Consider the following 17,163-nt stretch of genomic DNA (forward strand, 5'->3'; position numbering starts at 1 on the left):
AAAGCTTTCAAGAACTACGGGAACTCTTTTATCTTTCCTAAAGTATCTGTAACTCGTGTTTCGATTTCAAGGTCATAGAATTTGAAAGATCTACTTCTGGAAAGGGAGTTCAAGCTATAGTACCAGTGCCAGATCGATAATGATTTTCACTCACTATTTTCTCATAAATAGAGCATGGCCTGGGAAACGGGAGGCATGCAAGAACAATAAACGCTTTCCTTGATGCATTGACTGGCCGAGAAGTTGAGAGGATTAGGACGGAGCTCAGCCAGCTCGAATTGAGTTTCACTCATGGAAAGGATTTAGTATCGGCTTTCCGGGAATCCATTAATATTCTGATAAGGCCTTGCGGCCAATTAGGGTTACAAGACATCCTGGCAAGGGTCTGGTGTTGCAGAAGCACGGCATCAAGTCGGACCAGAAATGACTCACCGCCAACTTAGTTCTAAAAGAAGCACTGAATCATCTCAAGAACAGTGACCCTTTACCAGACCACTTTGTCTCACAAAATGACTTCAGCATATAGTCAAGAGCAACTGTCACAGTTCCTCGAGCATATCAATCTTCCTAAAGCGCTGCGAGAAGACATTCGGCCTTCGTTGATGCTCTTGAAAGCGTTGCACACTCACTCACTCGCTACATTCCCGTATGAAAACCTATCTCTGCACTATAATGCGACTCATAGCATCGACCTCGATCCTCAACATCTTTTTCGAAAGATGGTGACGGATAAACGTGGCCGTGGCGGTTTCTGTATGGAAATTGCCATCTTGTACAACCATATTCTTCGGGCTATTGGATTCGATGCATATACTGCTGGGGTACGAACTCGGGGGAGACTTGAGGGCGTCCCGACTGGAGACTATCCAGGCTGGTAAGTAAGCCACTATATCTCAGTTAATGGGGTGAGATGAACGAGCCAAAGCCGCGTATCAAACGGACCCCCGTCAGTATCTTGAACCCTAAGAGCAGGAAACACTGTAGAAATAACCCCATTTTCTTTTTGGACACCTAAGCATTTTGACAACATGGACCAAGAGCTAACCAGACACTAAGGAACCATATCGTGAATATCATCACTTTCCCGGATGACAGCAAATACCATTCTGACGTAGCATTCGGAGGTGACGGCGCCACGATGCCAATGCCACTCATCGACGACTTAGTACACGAGAACCTTGGAACCCAGCAAATTCGACTCAAGAGAGATTGGATACCTCATCAAGTCCACAAGACAGAAGAGACCAAACTCTGGATCTATCAGTATCGGAACGGTCAAGACAAGGAGTGGAACTCTTTCTACTCGTTTCCAGGTATCGAGTTCTTTGCTTTGGACTGGGACGTCGTCAACTGGTGGATCAACACTCACGCGGATAGCCATCAGCTACGCAATGTGTTGACTATCAAGTTTCTGCTTCGACCTGTGGAGAGTGAGGCAAGCTTCGAAGGGGAGATGGAGATTTATGGAAAGAGAATGCTTGTGAATGGGGTTGTTAAAGAGAACCTGGGCGGAAAGACACAGATCATCACCACTTGCAATACAGAAGGGGAGCGTGTAGAAGCTCTTGAGAAGTATTTCCAGATATCTCTCACCAATGAAGAAAAGGAGGATATTCGCGGCTATGTGTCAGAGCTCAGAGGCACTATGCCATAAATAAGACAAAAAGATTCCGTCAGGTCCAAATATAAATACCATCAAGCCTTCAGAAAGTCCCACAGAGCACCTTCACCTCTCATTTCAACCAACTCACTCCCATCATCTCCAACAGCCATACTCCACAACTCTTGCCCATGTCTCATCAAAAGCTCATAACCACCCTGCGGACTCGGTCGAAGCGTAAAGTACTCATGCGACTGATGCTTATCGACTCTCGCGATGAACTTCTTCCTCTCATTGTGGCCGATGATAGTCCCAGAAACACAGTTTCGGAAGCCCAGCCATCTATCTCGTTCGATACACTCCCAGTGAAAGCCTCCTCTCGGGTTGAAGCCCTCACAGAGTCGGAGGTCGCCGTTGACGATGGTGATGACTTTGCCTGAGTCGCGATGGCGAATGATGAAGATGGCTCCGGGGTAGGGAACGGATTCGGTGTAATCTCTGCAGTGTTCGGTTGTCGTTGTGTGTGTAGGCGTACCTTGGCTATCAACAGTGGAAGCCATGGACATGGTATCAATGAGATCCATTTCTTTACTCATTCTGACTATATTTTACTGCCGATAGTTGTAATTGAGTTGCAGTGTTGAGATGGTGAGATTCAATGCACCTCCACGTAATGCGTCAGGCAGACGCGGGAGGACAGCCAACCACTGAGATTGTTGCATCTCGACAGCTTTTCAGCCGCTTCAACACCCGACAGGGAAGCGCTGGGGCAAGCAGTCCTGTATAACGGCAAACAAAGATTAGCAAATTACAGGCAGTGGCAATATATATGTATAACACATTTACTAAAACAGGTTTCCAGGAACAAAGAACTTTCAAGTTTACCCCTGGTAACCGAGCAATGCCGTAGGGTAACTCGCCAGACTTGCCCCAGACGGAGATGATCGACGTTCTGCTCGGCAGCTAGCGAGCGATAGCCGCCTGCGACTTGACTTATAAGTCATACAGATATGAATTATCGACGTAAACAATATCTATCTATTCATCTTGCGCTACTGTGTTTGACTCCGTATCTTACGGAACGAGTCCATGGCATGCCCTCACCAATGGCCATTCCCTCAACTGCCTGACTCGCGCAGACAAAGCCCAACACCAAACCCAATGCCAGTACCCAACTGCGCCGTTAGACAAACCGAGACACCAAAGTCCTAACAAACTCAAATCATCAATATCAGAGCAAGAATAGGGTGTGAGACGAAGACCCTGCATCAGTACAACCAACCCAGCCACGACAGCATCTCTCGAAACACATACCCTGGACAGTTCACAGTCACAAGGTTAAGCAATCAGTCATTTCTTCGCAACCATAAACGCCCAAGACACAAAAATTAACTTGCGCCAAGCCTCGCGTGACCTCAATCACAAACAACGTTTCAAGCGCCCGCGTCGCATGGCAACGCATTCACAAACTCCCCCTCCCCTGTCATTATCGTGTCATTCTGATTTCTCGGGCTTCACAACAAAATCGTTATGCTATAAGTTACCCTCCCGTCGCATCCGAAAAAGAGGGCGCCACAGTAGCACTCGTAACACGTTCTAGACCAACGGAGCAAAGCCTATGAAGCCAAGAACTGTGGCTCAGGGCACGAGGACACGCAACCGCATGGATTCAAAAGGTCTAGAACGTCGCTGTGCTGATCTTGGGTATTCCCGAGGAGTTTCCCACGCTCTTGAGAACCAAATTGTCCAATAGGACTGCACGGCTGTGCGAGGGCTTCTTGTGCCACTGCGCTTCGCTATTGGTTCTACGACAAGGCGCAACGGAGAAGGGCGATTGAGAGACCCCGAAGGGGAGAATGGCATAGTGCATGCTGGGGTATCGTATAGAAGGACTTGTTCTCGAATTAGCCAGGAACGCTCGGAGTCCGGTAGGAGCGGAAAAGGGCTTAATTGAAGCAACGTTGTATGAATGCCGGGAGATCGATAACGGTCTTTTCCGGAGGCGTAGTATCGACTGACCAGAACAACAACAGTTTTAGTCAAGGGCCAGACAAGAATAGCAGCATGGTTTAAAGACGCTGAGACTACAGTAAAAGCACCGATTCGAATGTCTTTGTTGACCTATCTTCTTGGACTCTGCCCTGAAAATCAATAAAGCCAAGCCCTGCCTGATCCGCATCGGCATGCCCGAGCTCCGTCATGATCTGATAGGAGAGTCAAATGGAATAACTGATAAAATAACTGACCAAATGCCTGAGGGATTATCACGCGGAAACACTCGCTTACTCAAACATTGAGGTTTTCCGTGAGTACAGTACCCGGGATGCAATCTGATCGAAAGCAATCAGCTGCATAGTGCTCAGTTACAATGCATCAAGCACAGGCACCTACTGCCGCATCAAGGAACCCAAGTCACGGACGGTTTTTAGAGTCAGGCCGAAACAGATCAGTCATAGTGACCGAGCTTCTGGCCTAGAACCTGAGCATGTAAAACAAAGGCCCAAATCTAGAGCCTCCCTCGTGTGATAAGCAAGACCGGACGGACCCTTTCAAAAGGACCCTTGATTTGTAAAAGGGGATTCACCGCTCCATAATTCTTCAGCCCTGGGATCACCGGGCCCGTGGCTTAAAAGTCCAGTTTGAGATCCGAGCTCTGCAAGATGGCGTATTCTGGAATACGGTTCCAACGTCTCACTTGAGTGCCATGCAATTTCCCGCAGAACGCCGCCAAGACGATTTCTAGCCCGCATGGGACTGCAGTCCTGCAATGCAACACTGTCTTGCTCTTGTAAGCGCTTGCTGGGGTTTGATGGGAAAGAGAGCAAAAGCTTCGTCAGAACATCGTGGCTGTGACAGGTTTACTGCTTAGAATGGTTTTGGATGGGTTGGCTTTGTAATTTAATGATATGCAAAACACATGTTGCTCAGCATGTCCAAGCGGGTCGATCATTCATCAAACTTCAGCTAGGGACCTTTTGGGGCCCACCCCAGTTCAAAACGCCAGTGAGAAAAAAGTTAAAAAAATAAGGGGACCCTGCCAAGCCAGAGTTCTAGACTCTGAGTCTAACAGTCTGACTCTCACTTTAAAATGGTGAGCGGTATTATTTCCTCTCTTTTGACGGAAATAGCAATTCAAGCGGAAAACAAAAAACATCAGTCAGCAATAACCTCAAACCAGTGCTAGAGACAGTTAGTGATTTTAGACATGACACGGCTTGCCAAGCAATTCGTGATCGTCTGACAAAGAAGACACTGATCCGTCGCATCCGTCGGGGACCTTAATTACAGCGCCATGCATTGGCTCCATGGGAGATAGAATGCCGCGGCATCGCAACGCAACGCAACGCATCGCAAACATCGGATGCTATCGCATCAGATAAAACAGACACGCGTAAGGTCCTGTCCTACTGTAGTATAGGCAAAATGAGCAACGGAGCAGAGGGGGAAGGGCGTGGGGTGTAAATTAAGAAAAGGGTCATCCATATCCCCGATTTAGAGTATCTCCGTCTCGATCCCCTTGCAGCATTAATGAGGCTACATTTCCATTCCCCCATCTTAAATCCGCGAGATCGAGAATTGTCTTTGAATATGGATATGTGGATGTGGAAAAAACAAGCATCTCGATATCTGTGCAAAGAGAGGTAATTGGTTCCCAGGAGCAGCTCCGAACGGGAGACTCTCTAATTGTTTATAACGAAAACCGACGCCCATCGAAGGTTTGGTAGAGCATCTCGGCCGGTGGCGTCGCCATCTCGATGTGGCCCCATCACTTGATGAGGGCGGTTTTTTAGAGCGTGTTCCAGATCGATCTACAACAAAGGGTTTTGCCTAGCCCTCAGGAACATTTCCATCTAACTAAGCAACACGCCGAGAGTTTTCATTCGATGATATTACGACCAGAGGGGGTGTTTGTTGTGTGTCGCGCCATGCCATGGGCAATTGGTAATGAATGGAATTGTGGGTGGCATGGCTATGGGCATTTGCTCAAAACCACCACTGAATGGCGGCCGTTTTGTGTCCGGACGATGTGGATGGCTCTATCTATCTCAAACTCTAGACTGACCCATCAATCCAGTTTAAAACGGTTTCTTCAAAGGGCTGAACGGAGCGACACCACTCGTATTAGCGATCGATCGCGATGACACAAGTGCAGCGTGTCTTTATCTACGACTCGACTCAACCAGTCTACTTAAAACACATCTCGATGATTAATTCCTCTGTAACGAAGATCAAACAGATTCTCATCCCACACCTGAGCTAATAATCTTTCGATGAATCAATCAAGAACCCAGCCCCACATATCTTCCTTCTCATCGGGACCATCGAGAGGCAAAAAATAATTAAAAAAATGATAGACGATCGCGGGTTCTGATAAGCGTTCCCGCCCAAGCCCAGTCCCGGCAATCCGACGATCAATCAACTACTTCTCCAGTTTCACTCGCTGATCCGATGAGTAAGTCTGGTTCTGGGCATCGAGAGGGTTTCGATCACACGTGGGTGCTGCGTAACTGTCGACGTCAGTTTTGCGATAAGCGCTTCCTTGTGTCATGTTTCGAGGGATGAATTACGCGCGTGCTATGGAGATTGCATCATTCAAACGGCTATTGACAGCTCCATCAATCACCACATGTTCTCGATGTTCAGAACGGCTGGCTAGACGACGATAATTTACTGCAATCGGGAATAACTTAAACCCTGTCACAATTGTGCTTTTCAGGATCATAATGAGATGCAGGGTATTACCATCGCCAACGGGGTCATGTAGACAGCCTAGACAAGAACAAGGTCGACGGAGAAGCTCCGATGCTAGTGAAGGAAGCTCATGATGTCGATTGCATGCTACAGTACGATGCCGATGGCACTCGGTGTCATGGGTGTTTTTGCCTGTCTTGAGTGCCGTGCCGGATGTGACTGACACGACTCGGGTGTGATAGCGTGAACGTGAATGGTGCTTGACACTCTGCTTCAAGGTCTTGGCAAAGCACGTTGCAACTTTGGGGACCAATCCAATGAAGCCGTAACGGACGACATCGAGATGCTTAGGGCCGTTGTAATGTGTCCATGCAATGTTGTGTCTTTCTTTTTCATGCTCAACAAAAAGACTTATCAGCAGAGTGACAGCTCCAGAGCCAGTCATCTGTCGTTATTCCCGTCCAGAACATTCAGATATCTCGTTAGAATGCTCTGGACTCAACCCACACCGGAGGTATAATCACAGAACCGAATCGACGAGATATCTCCATTGCAACGGAATCATCTCCGACTAGTGGGCTCTGGGTCATGGGACAGAAGGAACAGAACAAGACAGTAAAAAACCGAAGCTTCATGTCCTTCGATCCTGTTCTAATGGCCCGACCAAGCTTCTCGTCTCTGTGCCCTGAAGATCGGAAATTGGCTGTGTCATCAAAGGAGTGGGCGATGGCGCTAGGACTGTTTTGAAGGCTGACTCTAAACGCCGGAACGGAATGCCCTGCCAAGATCTCCGTTCGCTAACTCCGTTTACCGCTTACTGTGATATCTCCTTAACCGCTCTTTTCATCTCGCTGAGTTGCATGTTAACAACACAGCTTTACAAGGTCCCTCGTGAGTCACGGCAAGGGGCCCTGTAAAGAAACCAAAGGGCGGGAAGATGCACCTGAAATAGCAATTCATCCCAACACGATCCACAGACAAGAGACAGCAAAGAAGAAGCGGTCATAAACATCATGAAACTCTACAGCATTGTATTTTCTGCGGTGGGCTTTTTACTGTCAAGCCCAACACGCCAATTTACACATTTCAACAATGCTCTATTTCTGGGTACACTAAACGCTAGCTCAGAGCCCAATCCAACGGTTCAGGCTCATCAAGCAAGGACAGGGTTCTCGCTCTCGCTCTCCGTCAGAGTCAGCCCTCAAAAAGAATTAGGGGTCCATCTCTTCTGTACGGAGTATCATTCAAGCTCGCTCTCAAAATATTGGAGCCTGTAAGACCAGCGTTGCAGCCCTGAAAACTGAACGACCCGAATCCCCGGGTACGCGGTGTGCTGCGCTGTAGCATTCTGCTCATCTTCCTCCCTGTGGATATTGGATCACCCTGGTGCTTAGATCGTGGTGGTGTCCGTAGTCGCGGGCGCCTCTGTTGTTCTGTTCTGCTGGGCTGTCTGCGTTGCATCAGGATTGAGGCTTGTAAGTGACAGCCATCCAATAGCGCCTTTCCATACGAGAACAAAACTTTGCAAATTACAATTCTGTCACAATGGAAGTTTGGCGGGTGCCCAATAGCGACTCTTTCATGCGTTGAGAAACAATACCGATTCTTTATCTCAACTTATGCGTTGACCGCGGATGGAGAAACGAAACTCGCTCATCGGATCCCGCGATATGCGTGAAACCCGCCCTAGGATTCAAGACTCCATCCAAAGATCCGCCTTTTATATAATGTCGGTCGCACAACGAGGGTTAATTACTGCATCTACTGTAATGTACATGCCGCCCGACGCGAACGCCATTGTTTAAATGTGACAGATCCAATGCTTATTGTATCAATTGCGCGGCCTTTCGGCACGGTTCAAGCGCCGCCATCCATTATCAATCACCGCCCGTCACTTGCACATTCAGTTGAGACAAGAGGCAGCAGGCACCCGCGGAAGACGGGCGCACGCAGAGTCAGTCAGCTCGATGTCCTTTTTACTACCAAATTGATCCCTGTGGCTTCGTGCCCTTGCTGGGCTGAGCTGGCCGATCCGGGGTTATTTTAACGGTGAACTCAATTTCATGAGGCGGACCATGTTGAATTGTCGGACTACTGTCTACCTACCGTCCATTTGACTCATCTTGCCAGAGCAACACTGGACAACTCATCTTGGTCCAAGCTGTTGAGAGGTGAAAAGCTAGAGTGATACAGCACAGGCACAGGGTCCTTTTGCACAGACTTTTGGGCCCTGAAGCTAGAAACTTCATCAACATGAGACTCAGAAATCTAATTTGCAGGAAGCTCCCATTGTGCAAGGAAGACCCCGTTACGGGAGCCCGGAGCAACGACTGACAACAAGACATCTAAATGCATAAAGCTTTATCTGCATTTGCATTTGTTCTTTTTCGTGCCCGGGTTGAACAAGGCGGTAGATTGCTGCCAAAAAGCAAACAATGCATGAATATGTTGCGCTGTACCTTTTTGTCTCTGAAGCTGTGCCCCGTTGTCGTCGTAAGCAGTTTTGAGCTGGTTCCTCCCGTGCCGTGAGAATATTACAGTTCTGTAAGAGGTACAGTACATACAGGCATATCCGAGACATCAGCCAGCCTCACAACGGGACGACTTGGGCGTGAAGTTAATCACGGGCGCTACAGGGAATGATAAGAGAAAAATTCTGGACAGTTCCGTAGAGTCGGTTAATCAATTAGACACAGCGTGATGCCTCACCAACATGACCCGCCAGGGCAATCACAAGCCAAAACAAAAGTCTCGAGATTTGGTGGCCCGTAAGCCCCGATAGATCGCATAAGCCCAATATAAAAGAAAACGGAGCATCTCAGATGAATCGACAGGGGTAAGAGTAAACTAAACGGACAAGATGGAGATGGACGGGTTTCGCCTGGTCAGGACCCAAGACCTGACGTTGCATCGGCCAGGCCTGTTCTGGTATTGGGTTCGAGCCAAGCCACGCCCCCCCTCTCTTCCTCTGCCTCCTCCGTTTTTGACTTTGGACCTGAGCTTGCCCTGCCGTACAGTGAGTGAGTGAGTGTACGCCAAGTTTCAAGCCAAGACTCAACAGCTCGAGAGTTTATGGTTGCTGAGACAATTATCACTCACCGAGAGCAGTTTAGACAACTGCTCAGCTTTGCCTGGTGCTGGCATATGCTGCAGTTGCAATGTATCTTTTTGCAGGACTCAATTTGAATTGAATTGAATGCTGGTGCCTTGAAGAGGGGCGTGTGCTTAGACTTGGACGCTCCGTTTTGCTTGTCTTGGGCTTGGCACAATGTCTTGCTGCTGTTTCTCTTCGACCCGCTGCCGATCTTTACTCCGCGACACGCCGTCTTGCAAGACACCTCCGTGGACGAGCAGTCAAATCGTCGATCCGCAGCAGCAGCACAGCTAAAGGAGAGGAAGGAAAAAACTTACGTAGCCCCCAAACACCACATACTGAGACTGCCCTGTTTCTCTCTGGGCGCGCGTGTGTGTTGCATCCAATTGCTAGCAGGTTCAAGAAAAAGAATGAAGCCATTTTGATAAAAAGGCCTGCTCACCCCCCAGAACAACGCCTTGGATCCAGAACCTACATCCCTTTATGAAACGAATTTCACAATACGACTCGACTCGACTCGACTCTATACGATACAATACCCTAGGACACTCTAGACTCTCTCAGTGATAGCGATTGATTGATTGTGCACTCAAATCAACACAAGGACCCCCTTCTACTCGTCCATCCCAGCTGCAATCGACCGGACTAAGCCTAAGCCACCTGTGCTACAGTTCCAAACTGTATCGTCCGCCCGTACCGTACCGTATTTGTCTGTCTGTCTGTCGTATACGTATACGACGTAGCGTGCGTAGTGCAGCCCTCCCTGGTCCCCAGTGCCCAGTCCCGTTCAGGCTCAGACAGGCCAAGACAAAACACAACACATACACCCCCTCCCCCGGACGGGCTTGTTTTCAAGGCTCCAGAGTTCAAGAGACTAGGCCCCTGGTCGCTCTTCAATCCTTCTTAACCAGCACAGTCCCCCTTGAGGGCGAAGCATTCAAGCAAGAGCACAAAGCAGCAAAGCAATTACCAAGGCGCCAGCACATCCCCATCCACTTGAAACAAACAAAAAAGGCTTTAGCTTCTTATTCTTCTTATTCCTTACCCGACCCCTTGCGGTACATCACCTCAGAATTATCTATATTATACCCGCCCTGTCTGCCCTCTCCAACCTCGTCTCCATCATCATGTCTGCCAGACCTTCAAGTCACCACTTTGGATCAACAAGCTCAACATCATCAACACCTTCTTCAGGCTCCGACTCAGACTCTTCCAGCTCAGGACACAGATACAGCATGGACTCAATCGCCCTCCCCATCGCCTCTGTCGAGGTTCTTCGCTGCATGCGATGCGCTCGCTCAGTCGAGGCCACTTCTACCGACGACGTCAGCACCATGGGAATGGTTCGCATCGCACACAACCTCTACTACTGCGAACGTTGCGCAAAGATGGTCGGCTACAAATAAATGAATCAACCAACACACAACAACTAAAGGCCTGAACACGAGTAACACATGGAACTACTTTCAGCTTTTTTTTTCTTTTCCAGTGGGGGGAAACAAATCACATTACGACATGGACGGTTAATCCCCAAAGCATTCAATGATTATTCCAACCAGCCAACCCACAACAACCACCTTTTCGGCGCAAAGGAAATATGATATTCGGCTCTTAACCCCCAGCGTGCCGCATAAATGCATCCCCCTCCTGCCATTAGGGCCAGCCAGCTATTTATTGCATTTGGCATACCCAACCAACACCAAGAGCAAAGCCATATATCGCCACAGAGCAAAGTTGACCATCAACATCAACATGCGAGGACGACCTGAATTGGCACGCTCTTAACAACAACCGAAGCAAAACCCAACGATACCGACAAAGCCACCCTCTCAGCACCTGCAAACTCAGGAACCAATCCATCTTTTTGAGGTTCAGGGCATTCGAGTGAATGGGTGCGGCATGTCCGGCATCAATGTATGGGTACCCCGTCAGCTTCCGGATCAGCACTTGTCAGGCTCAGCTCAGCTCAGCCTGCGGGTGATCAACCCCACCAAAAGAGAAAGACTGCATTCACTGCCTCATGTGAGATGGATACCACCGAGGCGCTGTCTTCTCAATTTTCATGACCACCATTTTTTGTGTATTTGACGACCTTGATGTATGGAGTTTTCTTTGCGATGGGATATAACATTGTCACACTATCGGATTTTCTTCTTCTTCTTGTATACCCACGGATACCCTGTTTATTGCCACCGGGCGCTTCGGATATTTTGGGGTTATTTGGATGTTTTACTTCTTCGCTTCTATTCATCGTGGTAGATACAAGCAAGACCACGGCCTGGTGCCTGGCATGGCTTTAGCCTCCTGGACAGGCTATTTTATCTATATACTTGTTTAAACAATTTATCAAAAATTGCCATATCATATCATATCATTGTGTCTCATGCATTGTGTTCTCGCACCAATCTCATCTGTGTCTTGCATGTTGGTCATGTAGTTGGTGGCCATTGAGGCCTGGCCTCTAACAGTATCTAACTACAGGCTACAGCAGCCCTCGGCGCTACGTGCCGTCTCTCGCATTGCTAGCACGTATTTACATCCGACCAGGGTCGGGAATACTGCCATTGGCTATTTCGTTCTCAAACGGTGATTGCCATCTTTACCCTCCCCTCTCAGAACCAATTAGAGACTGTACAAGAGGAATTTCAACTGCAGACTCGATGTTGGCTGCCGTAAGGTCACATACCAGCCGCTGACGTCTTGGCTCTCCAACTTCTCCGTTATCATTTCTCTTCAAGCAGGGGCTTAATTGTGTATGTAGCACAGAGAGAGTGTGTCAAGAAAGACTGCGTTCTCATGATCTGAGTCTGTCTTCATCGATAGGAATGAGAGCGGAGTTGGGAATGGAGACATGGCTGTTTCGCTTCGACTCATTTCACTTTGACTTTTTGACTTGTACTCTGATCTGAGACTCTGAGACCTGTCCTTTTCCTCTTTCGCCTCCCCCTTTCTGCTTTTCTCCGTCTGTCACTCCAGGTTTTATCCCGGCTTTGGCAATTCTCCTCGGTTAGGGTTTTTAACAGAGCCCAGAGCAACTCCACTATTTCGGTTTACTTGCTTATTTCTGCAGATTTAGTGGAGTCATTCCATTCAATATCTTGCATCTGCATTTTTTTCTCTACTTCCCGCCTTGTTCTCTTTTGAGGCTATTCCCACCGTCCCACTCGTGGTCTAGAGCCGTCTCGGAGGTGCGTCGAGATTACGACAACGTGACATGACATGGATATGAGTGCCCCGAGAACAAGATCAAGACCAATCGATCCAATAGTGCAGTGGTGCGGCACTCACATGCAGATTGGCTTGCGATCATTGCATAAACTCTATGTAACATCTGCCTATACCCGTGTGACGATGACACTTGAAACTCAATCAGTCACACTTGCACTTGCGCTTGCACTCGCGCTTGCAATGCAATCGCAGCTGGGGATTTCAGCTATCGACTGCACAGCTTAGGTTTTGCCCAGCCAACCATCAAAAGTCAATGTCAGTTCGCGTGCGGCACCTCAGATGCAAACAGTGGAGTCTCGAGTATGAGTGCCGTGGACTATCCGTAAAAGGTACCAAGATAGCTCATAGCCTAACTGCGAGTTACCCAGCACCGTTGTCACACTTCTGCAAGCCTTGCAAGCCAAGAGCGTAACTGTTATAGGCATTTCAGAACGCCCCAGCCACATGATGTGGTCTAAAAAGCACATATGGAGGAGCTAATGTACGACTTGTCCTCCTGCCGCACAACGCGCCTGTAGCAGATTGAGAGGAACAGACTTTTTGACTTTGGAGCGGCAGTTGAGGGGATGCATGCGTCTACAAAAGTGCTACGGTACTCGACTGGAGTGGACTGGAATGCAACACTGGCTTGTGTAGCTGCATCTGCCGTTATCCTTCAAATAGAGGAGATGCATGTCTAGACTCCTGGAGACTCTGTTTAGGAACAGCCCGACTCCCCGCACGCTCGCCATCCTCGGCTCCGTGAAAGGCAGCAGCGAAAAATAAAGGAAATAAGATGGCGGCGGTGGCTTGATGGGTCCAAATGTCGGAAGGCTAACAGTCCGAGACTACGAATTGCTCGAAATGGCCATTTCTTGATTCCTCTGCGATTCAGGACCTCGCAGCTGCACTAACAGGTCCAAGATAGTGCAGCTTTTCAAAGTCCCCGTGCCAAGCTTTATTTTCTGCTCGTGTGCCTTGCGTTTCCTTGCTCAACTTGAAGTCCAGGGTTTCAGTACCGTTCTTGACCAAGCTCGAAATAGCATCTCATCGGCCCGCAGGGGTTGCAGTGAAGCCAGGGTAGGTATTTTACGGCATACAGAAATGGGAATGGAAATGGAAGTGAGAAAAACATGTCCCAGCCTGCTGGCCTGTCGCCCGCTGCAAAAGCTGACATGCAGCAATCATGAGGCTGTCATGTCGTTGGCTTTTCCCTTTTCTTGGCATGAGATGTGAGACAAAAAATGAACCCCTTGTCTTGCCTTGCATCTCAGGTAGAATGCACTGAATGTCACTTTGTCTTGGAAAATAGGCAATAGGCAGAGACAATTGATCATTCTGACAAGGCTACAAGACAATCAACGTCGGAGTTGTTCTCATCCGTGATGGATAATGAGACTTAACTCACCGGTCTAGATCCGACCCCCCAAACTTCATTCAAGGCGTTCGCTCGGCATGTCGTCCGTTTAAAGCAAAAGCGGCATCGACGGATCTGAAGGTTATAGCAGCAAACATCCCGAGGCCGAACAGTCCAAAGGATATAACACTTTTCGTGATTCCGTAGACTCTGAGTAGTTCCGTCTTAATGCCGATTAACCGTCAAATTATCGAACCCCTATGCACAACAACGTCGTGATGTTATCGCCGTCCTCAATTCTCAGTCTTCTCATGCAGCAAATGAGCCTTTTTTTATCCTTTCTTTTTTTAACCATCTTACACACCCACCCCCGACATTTCCGTACATGTACACATTCATCCGTCTAACCAGAAAACGGTTGCGCCCATGAGCTATGCAGCCATATGTCATAGGTCCCCGCGCGCCAACTCCAACGCGAGTTAGCTTCACCTCGAGTGCCGCAAGGGATGACGTTTTGTCATGCGTCAAGGGTTTTCTTTGCTCCCTTTATTAACAAGGTCAGAGCGGTGACAGGAGCCACACCGAAATGGAAAAAAAAAAAAAAAAAAAAAAAAAAACCACAAGAAAAATGCTTAAGTCATGACCCAGAATGTTGGAAGGGGAGAACAAAAAGAAAGAAATGGACCTCATGTTGGTTTTTCTGGTGGAGAACTAAACGCACGGGAGATCATCACAAAAGATCAGATATTCTCCATTTGAGGCTCAAGATCCCCGAGATCCCAAACTCAAAAGTAGTAAAAACAAGCACGTATTTAGAAACAGAACAACAAGAACATGGATTAAAGGGGTTCTTTTTCCCTTCCGTGCAATTCCCTTGCACAAACACGTACACACCATCAAAACATGCATCTTCCTGCAAAGATCCTGCGAATGCCCTCACTCGAGAAAGACCCACCCCCTTTCGTCATCCCGCCCTCTGACCTCATCGTGCAGGCCACCACGGCATGACGTTACGTTATCGAGCAGACCCAAAAACAGGGCGGTCTATTAAAAACAACACTGACATGGGTGCGTGACGTCGCTTGTGAGGGGAAAAACTGTCAAACGGTTTGCTTTTGCGGTATTTGACTGGGCTATTTTGGCGAAACGGTTACCAAGCGGGAATAGACTGAGGTGTGTGGGATGATGCACATGAAGATCAGAAAACCCTTACGATGAGCGAAACGGTGATGCTGTGGTGTATATGTAACTCGACTTATTTTGAGCATTATAGGACTGTCTTGTGCACCTGGCGGTCAATGGGGGAGCTTCTATGCTGCTTCTAAGAATATTCGATTTCTGATTACCGATATTGTCTTCTCGGTTACATACCAAGGTGTTTTCATGCATGTTCACAACAAGGCTACTCCAACGCCTTACTCCTAGTTCCTACAGCCCATAATTACAAAGTTAGACATGCAAACGTCTTATATCCGAACATCATGTTTCCGTAAACCAACAACCGTAAAGCAATCAACCCTCCATTCTCACATCCGTCTCCCTTCCGAGATTCTTTAGTAGGAAGCTGCGCTTGAAGTACTCGTTGGGATGGACAATGGTCTCGAGCTGTTGTTGTGTCATTACACCCTCATCCTTGGCCTTTTTGATCTCTTGCTTGTGCAGATGCTCAAATACACTGCGATCGCAATTAGTATATAGGTTATTCGAGGAATCAGCATAGACTTACCGATTGCACGCCATGTGGAACTTTTGCTTATCCTTATCCTCTTTAACGCCCTGAAGAACAGAGCGATCATTAACACCCATAGCTTGGACAAGTGCTGAGAGGTTCTCCATGTTGAAGTGTCGATATGGGCATCCGTGGGCCTCGCCGGGACCAGGAGGATGTTCGGTCAGGATCTTCTGACAACTAAATGGACTGTAACCACCTCCCCTTCGATTCGAGTCACCGCCAACATCACCATAAACGTGACGGATATTGTAACGGTATTCCTTGTTGAACTTGTCATCTGTGATCTTGTGGAAGCTCTTTCTCCAGAATACAAGACACTCCTCCAGGTTGAGGCCAATACCCTTGAGGAAGAGCGAGTACTGTAGTCGACCATAGTGCTTGAGATGAGCGTCTCGACGTAGTGAGCGGTGCAAGTGGGACATGCAGGCTGGGAAGTGTTGGGATAAGTTGTCGATGTTGGCAGCGCTGATCTCGGCACCGGGCACAGCGGCTGTGCTGGACATGTAGGATGCATCGGGGGTGATGAAATTCTTGGAAAGATGGTTGAGGATGGGTGTGAGTCGGTCGTCCTCGTCAAGTCGAGGAAGAGCACGGGCAGTCAACTATACACTGTCAGTTCAGACCTTGGCATGGAGTAATCAGTTGCTGTACCTCAAGTTGTCGCTCCAGTCGCGAGCTGAACTCCGAAACCACCATGCCAGCCTGTTCTCGGCCTGGCACAAATGCCTTTCCAGCCTTCAAGAACACTCTTCGGCTCTCAATTAGCTCGGGAACTCGTTCCCAGTCTACCTTGAACCATGTATCGTCGTCATTCTCGCCCTTTCGGTTACTAGCAAAAGCAGCCAGCTCCGCAGCATATTCCCTCCTATCCTCATCCGTTACGTCTTCGCACCAGTCTAGACCAAGAGTTTTGACAAAGGCAGATCGCTCGGCGAGATCGTCATCATTGAGTCGCAGGCGGAAAAGCATTGTCTCGACACGTGTGAATCGACGGCGCAGATCTTCAGTAGACGAGAACGCAAGTCGGAGGATGAAATGGCTGTAGTGGTCTTTTTGGCGTTGCTCGAAGATCTTCTTGGAGCCTGAGCTGTTGGCCTCGAGGTGAAGGTGCTTCTTGAGGATGGGCTTCATGTGTGTTGCAGTCTCGGCAGGTGTCTTGTTGCGGAATGAGCATGCTTCAAGTTCGGCGAGAACTACCGAGTATTAGATATACCCATCATTACAGTCTTCTGCGGCCTACCTCGAAGTCGGTCGATGGCCCATTGCTCAAACTGCTCGAGGGTGATATCCGCAGTGGGAGGATCTGTGTAAAAGTTGAGACGATGAGGGTAGTCGAGATCTTTGTATGTAGGCGCAGCGAACTGTTTCTTGCGATGGTCGACGACATTTCGCCTCTTGGGGTCAATTCGGTTAAAGTCTTGCCGCAACATGATTTCTTTGTCTCTGGAATATCTGTATCGAAAGAGTGGAAATTGGACGAG

General features: G+C 48.4%; 6 protein-coding genes across 6 annotated transcripts; 2 read left to right on the forward strand and 4 right to left on the reverse strand.

The window, feature by feature from the left end:
- Positions 1-509: 509 nt before the first annotated feature.
- FOBCDRAFT_268772 (arylamine N-acetyltransferase 4) lies at positions 510-1,654 on the forward strand (the record flags this gene model as incomplete). The annotated part of the gene is made up of 2 exons (XM_031172790.2): positions 510-874; positions 1,057-1,654. The coding sequence occupies 2 exons, from the start codon at positions 510-512 to the stop codon at positions 1,652-1,654; spliced, it is 963 nt and encodes a 320-aa protein (XP_031049575.2).
- On the reverse strand, positions 1,563-2,447 carry FOBCDRAFT_214152 (uncharacterized protein). The gene has a single exon (XM_054703226.2). The coding sequence runs from the start codon at positions 2,194-2,196 to the stop codon at positions 1,696-1,698; it is 501 nt and encodes a 166-aa protein (XP_054559201.1). The 5' UTR covers positions 2,197-2,447; the 3' UTR covers positions 1,563-1,695.
- Positions 2,448-5,816: 3,369 nt separating this feature from the next.
- Positions 5,817-6,990, reverse strand: FOBCDRAFT_13678 (uncharacterized protein). Its single transcript, XM_054703227.2, has 2 exons — positions 6,169-6,990; positions 5,817-6,108 (listed from the first exon to the last, which is right to left on the reverse strand). The coding sequence occupies exons 1-2, from the start codon at positions 6,735-6,737 to the stop codon at positions 6,021-6,023; spliced, it is 657 nt and encodes a 218-aa protein (XP_054559202.2). The 5' UTR covers positions 6,738-6,990; the 3' UTR covers positions 5,817-6,020.
- A 190-nt stretch (positions 6,991-7,180) lies between these two features.
- Positions 7,181-8,971, reverse strand: FOBCDRAFT_214157 (uncharacterized protein). Its single transcript, XM_059609374.1, has one exon. The coding sequence runs from the start codon at positions 8,871-8,873 to the stop codon at positions 8,601-8,603; it is 273 nt and encodes a 90-aa protein (XP_059466713.1). The 5' UTR covers positions 8,874-8,971; the 3' UTR covers positions 7,181-8,600.
- Positions 8,972-10,250: 1,279 nt separating this feature from the next.
- On the forward strand, positions 10,251-11,137 carry FOBCDRAFT_13688 (uncharacterized protein). The gene has a single exon (XM_059607964.1). It carries the CDS (start codon positions 10,514-10,516, stop codon positions 10,790-10,792), a length of 279 nt encoding a protein of 92 aa, XP_059464076.1. The 5' UTR covers positions 10,251-10,513; the 3' UTR covers positions 10,793-11,137.
- A 4,231-nt stretch (positions 11,138-15,368) lies between these two features.
- On the reverse strand, positions 15,369-17,112 carry FOBCDRAFT_287825 (eukaryotic and archaeal DNA primase, large subunit-domain-containing protein; the record flags this gene model as incomplete). Its single annotated transcript, XM_031172797.3, has 4 exons — positions 15,369-15,625; positions 15,677-16,284; positions 16,334-16,875; positions 16,923-17,112. The coding sequence occupies 4 exons, from the start codon at positions 17,110-17,112 to the stop codon at positions 15,463-15,465; spliced, it is 1,503 nt and encodes a 500-aa protein (XP_031049582.2). The 3' UTR covers positions 15,369-15,462.
- Between the last annotated feature and the right edge of the window lie 51 nt (positions 17,113-17,163).

The sequence above is a fragment of the Fusarium oxysporum genome, chromosome II (assembly GCF_013085055.1).
Source record: "Fusarium oxysporum Fo47 chromosome II, complete sequence".
NCBI classification, from domain to species: domain Eukaryota; kingdom Fungi; phylum Ascomycota; class Sordariomycetes; order Hypocreales; family Nectriaceae; genus Fusarium; species Fusarium oxysporum.

Excerpts from the sequence above, each read along its gene's own strand:
- FOBCDRAFT_214152 (XM_054703226.2), bottom strand. The coding sequence starts at position 2,196 with ATGAGTAAAGAAATGGATCTCATTGATACCATGTCCATGGCTTCCACT.
- FOBCDRAFT_13678 (XM_054703227.2), bottom strand. The coding sequence starts at position 6,737 with ATGACTGGCTCTGGAGCTGTCACTCTGCTGATAAGTCTTTTTGTTGAG. Across the intron at positions 6,109-6,168 it reads GCAATCTCCATAGCACGCGC|TTACGCAGCACCCACGTGTG; the intron begins GTAATTCATCCC and ends TGACGTCGACAG.
- FOBCDRAFT_214157 (XM_059609374.1), bottom strand. The coding sequence starts at position 8,873 with ATGTCTCGGATATGCCTGTATGTACTGTACCTCTTACAGAACTGTAAT.
- FOBCDRAFT_13688 (XM_059607964.1), top strand. The coding sequence starts at position 10,514 with ATGTCTGCCAGACCTTCAAGTCACCACTTTGGATCAACAAGCTCAACA.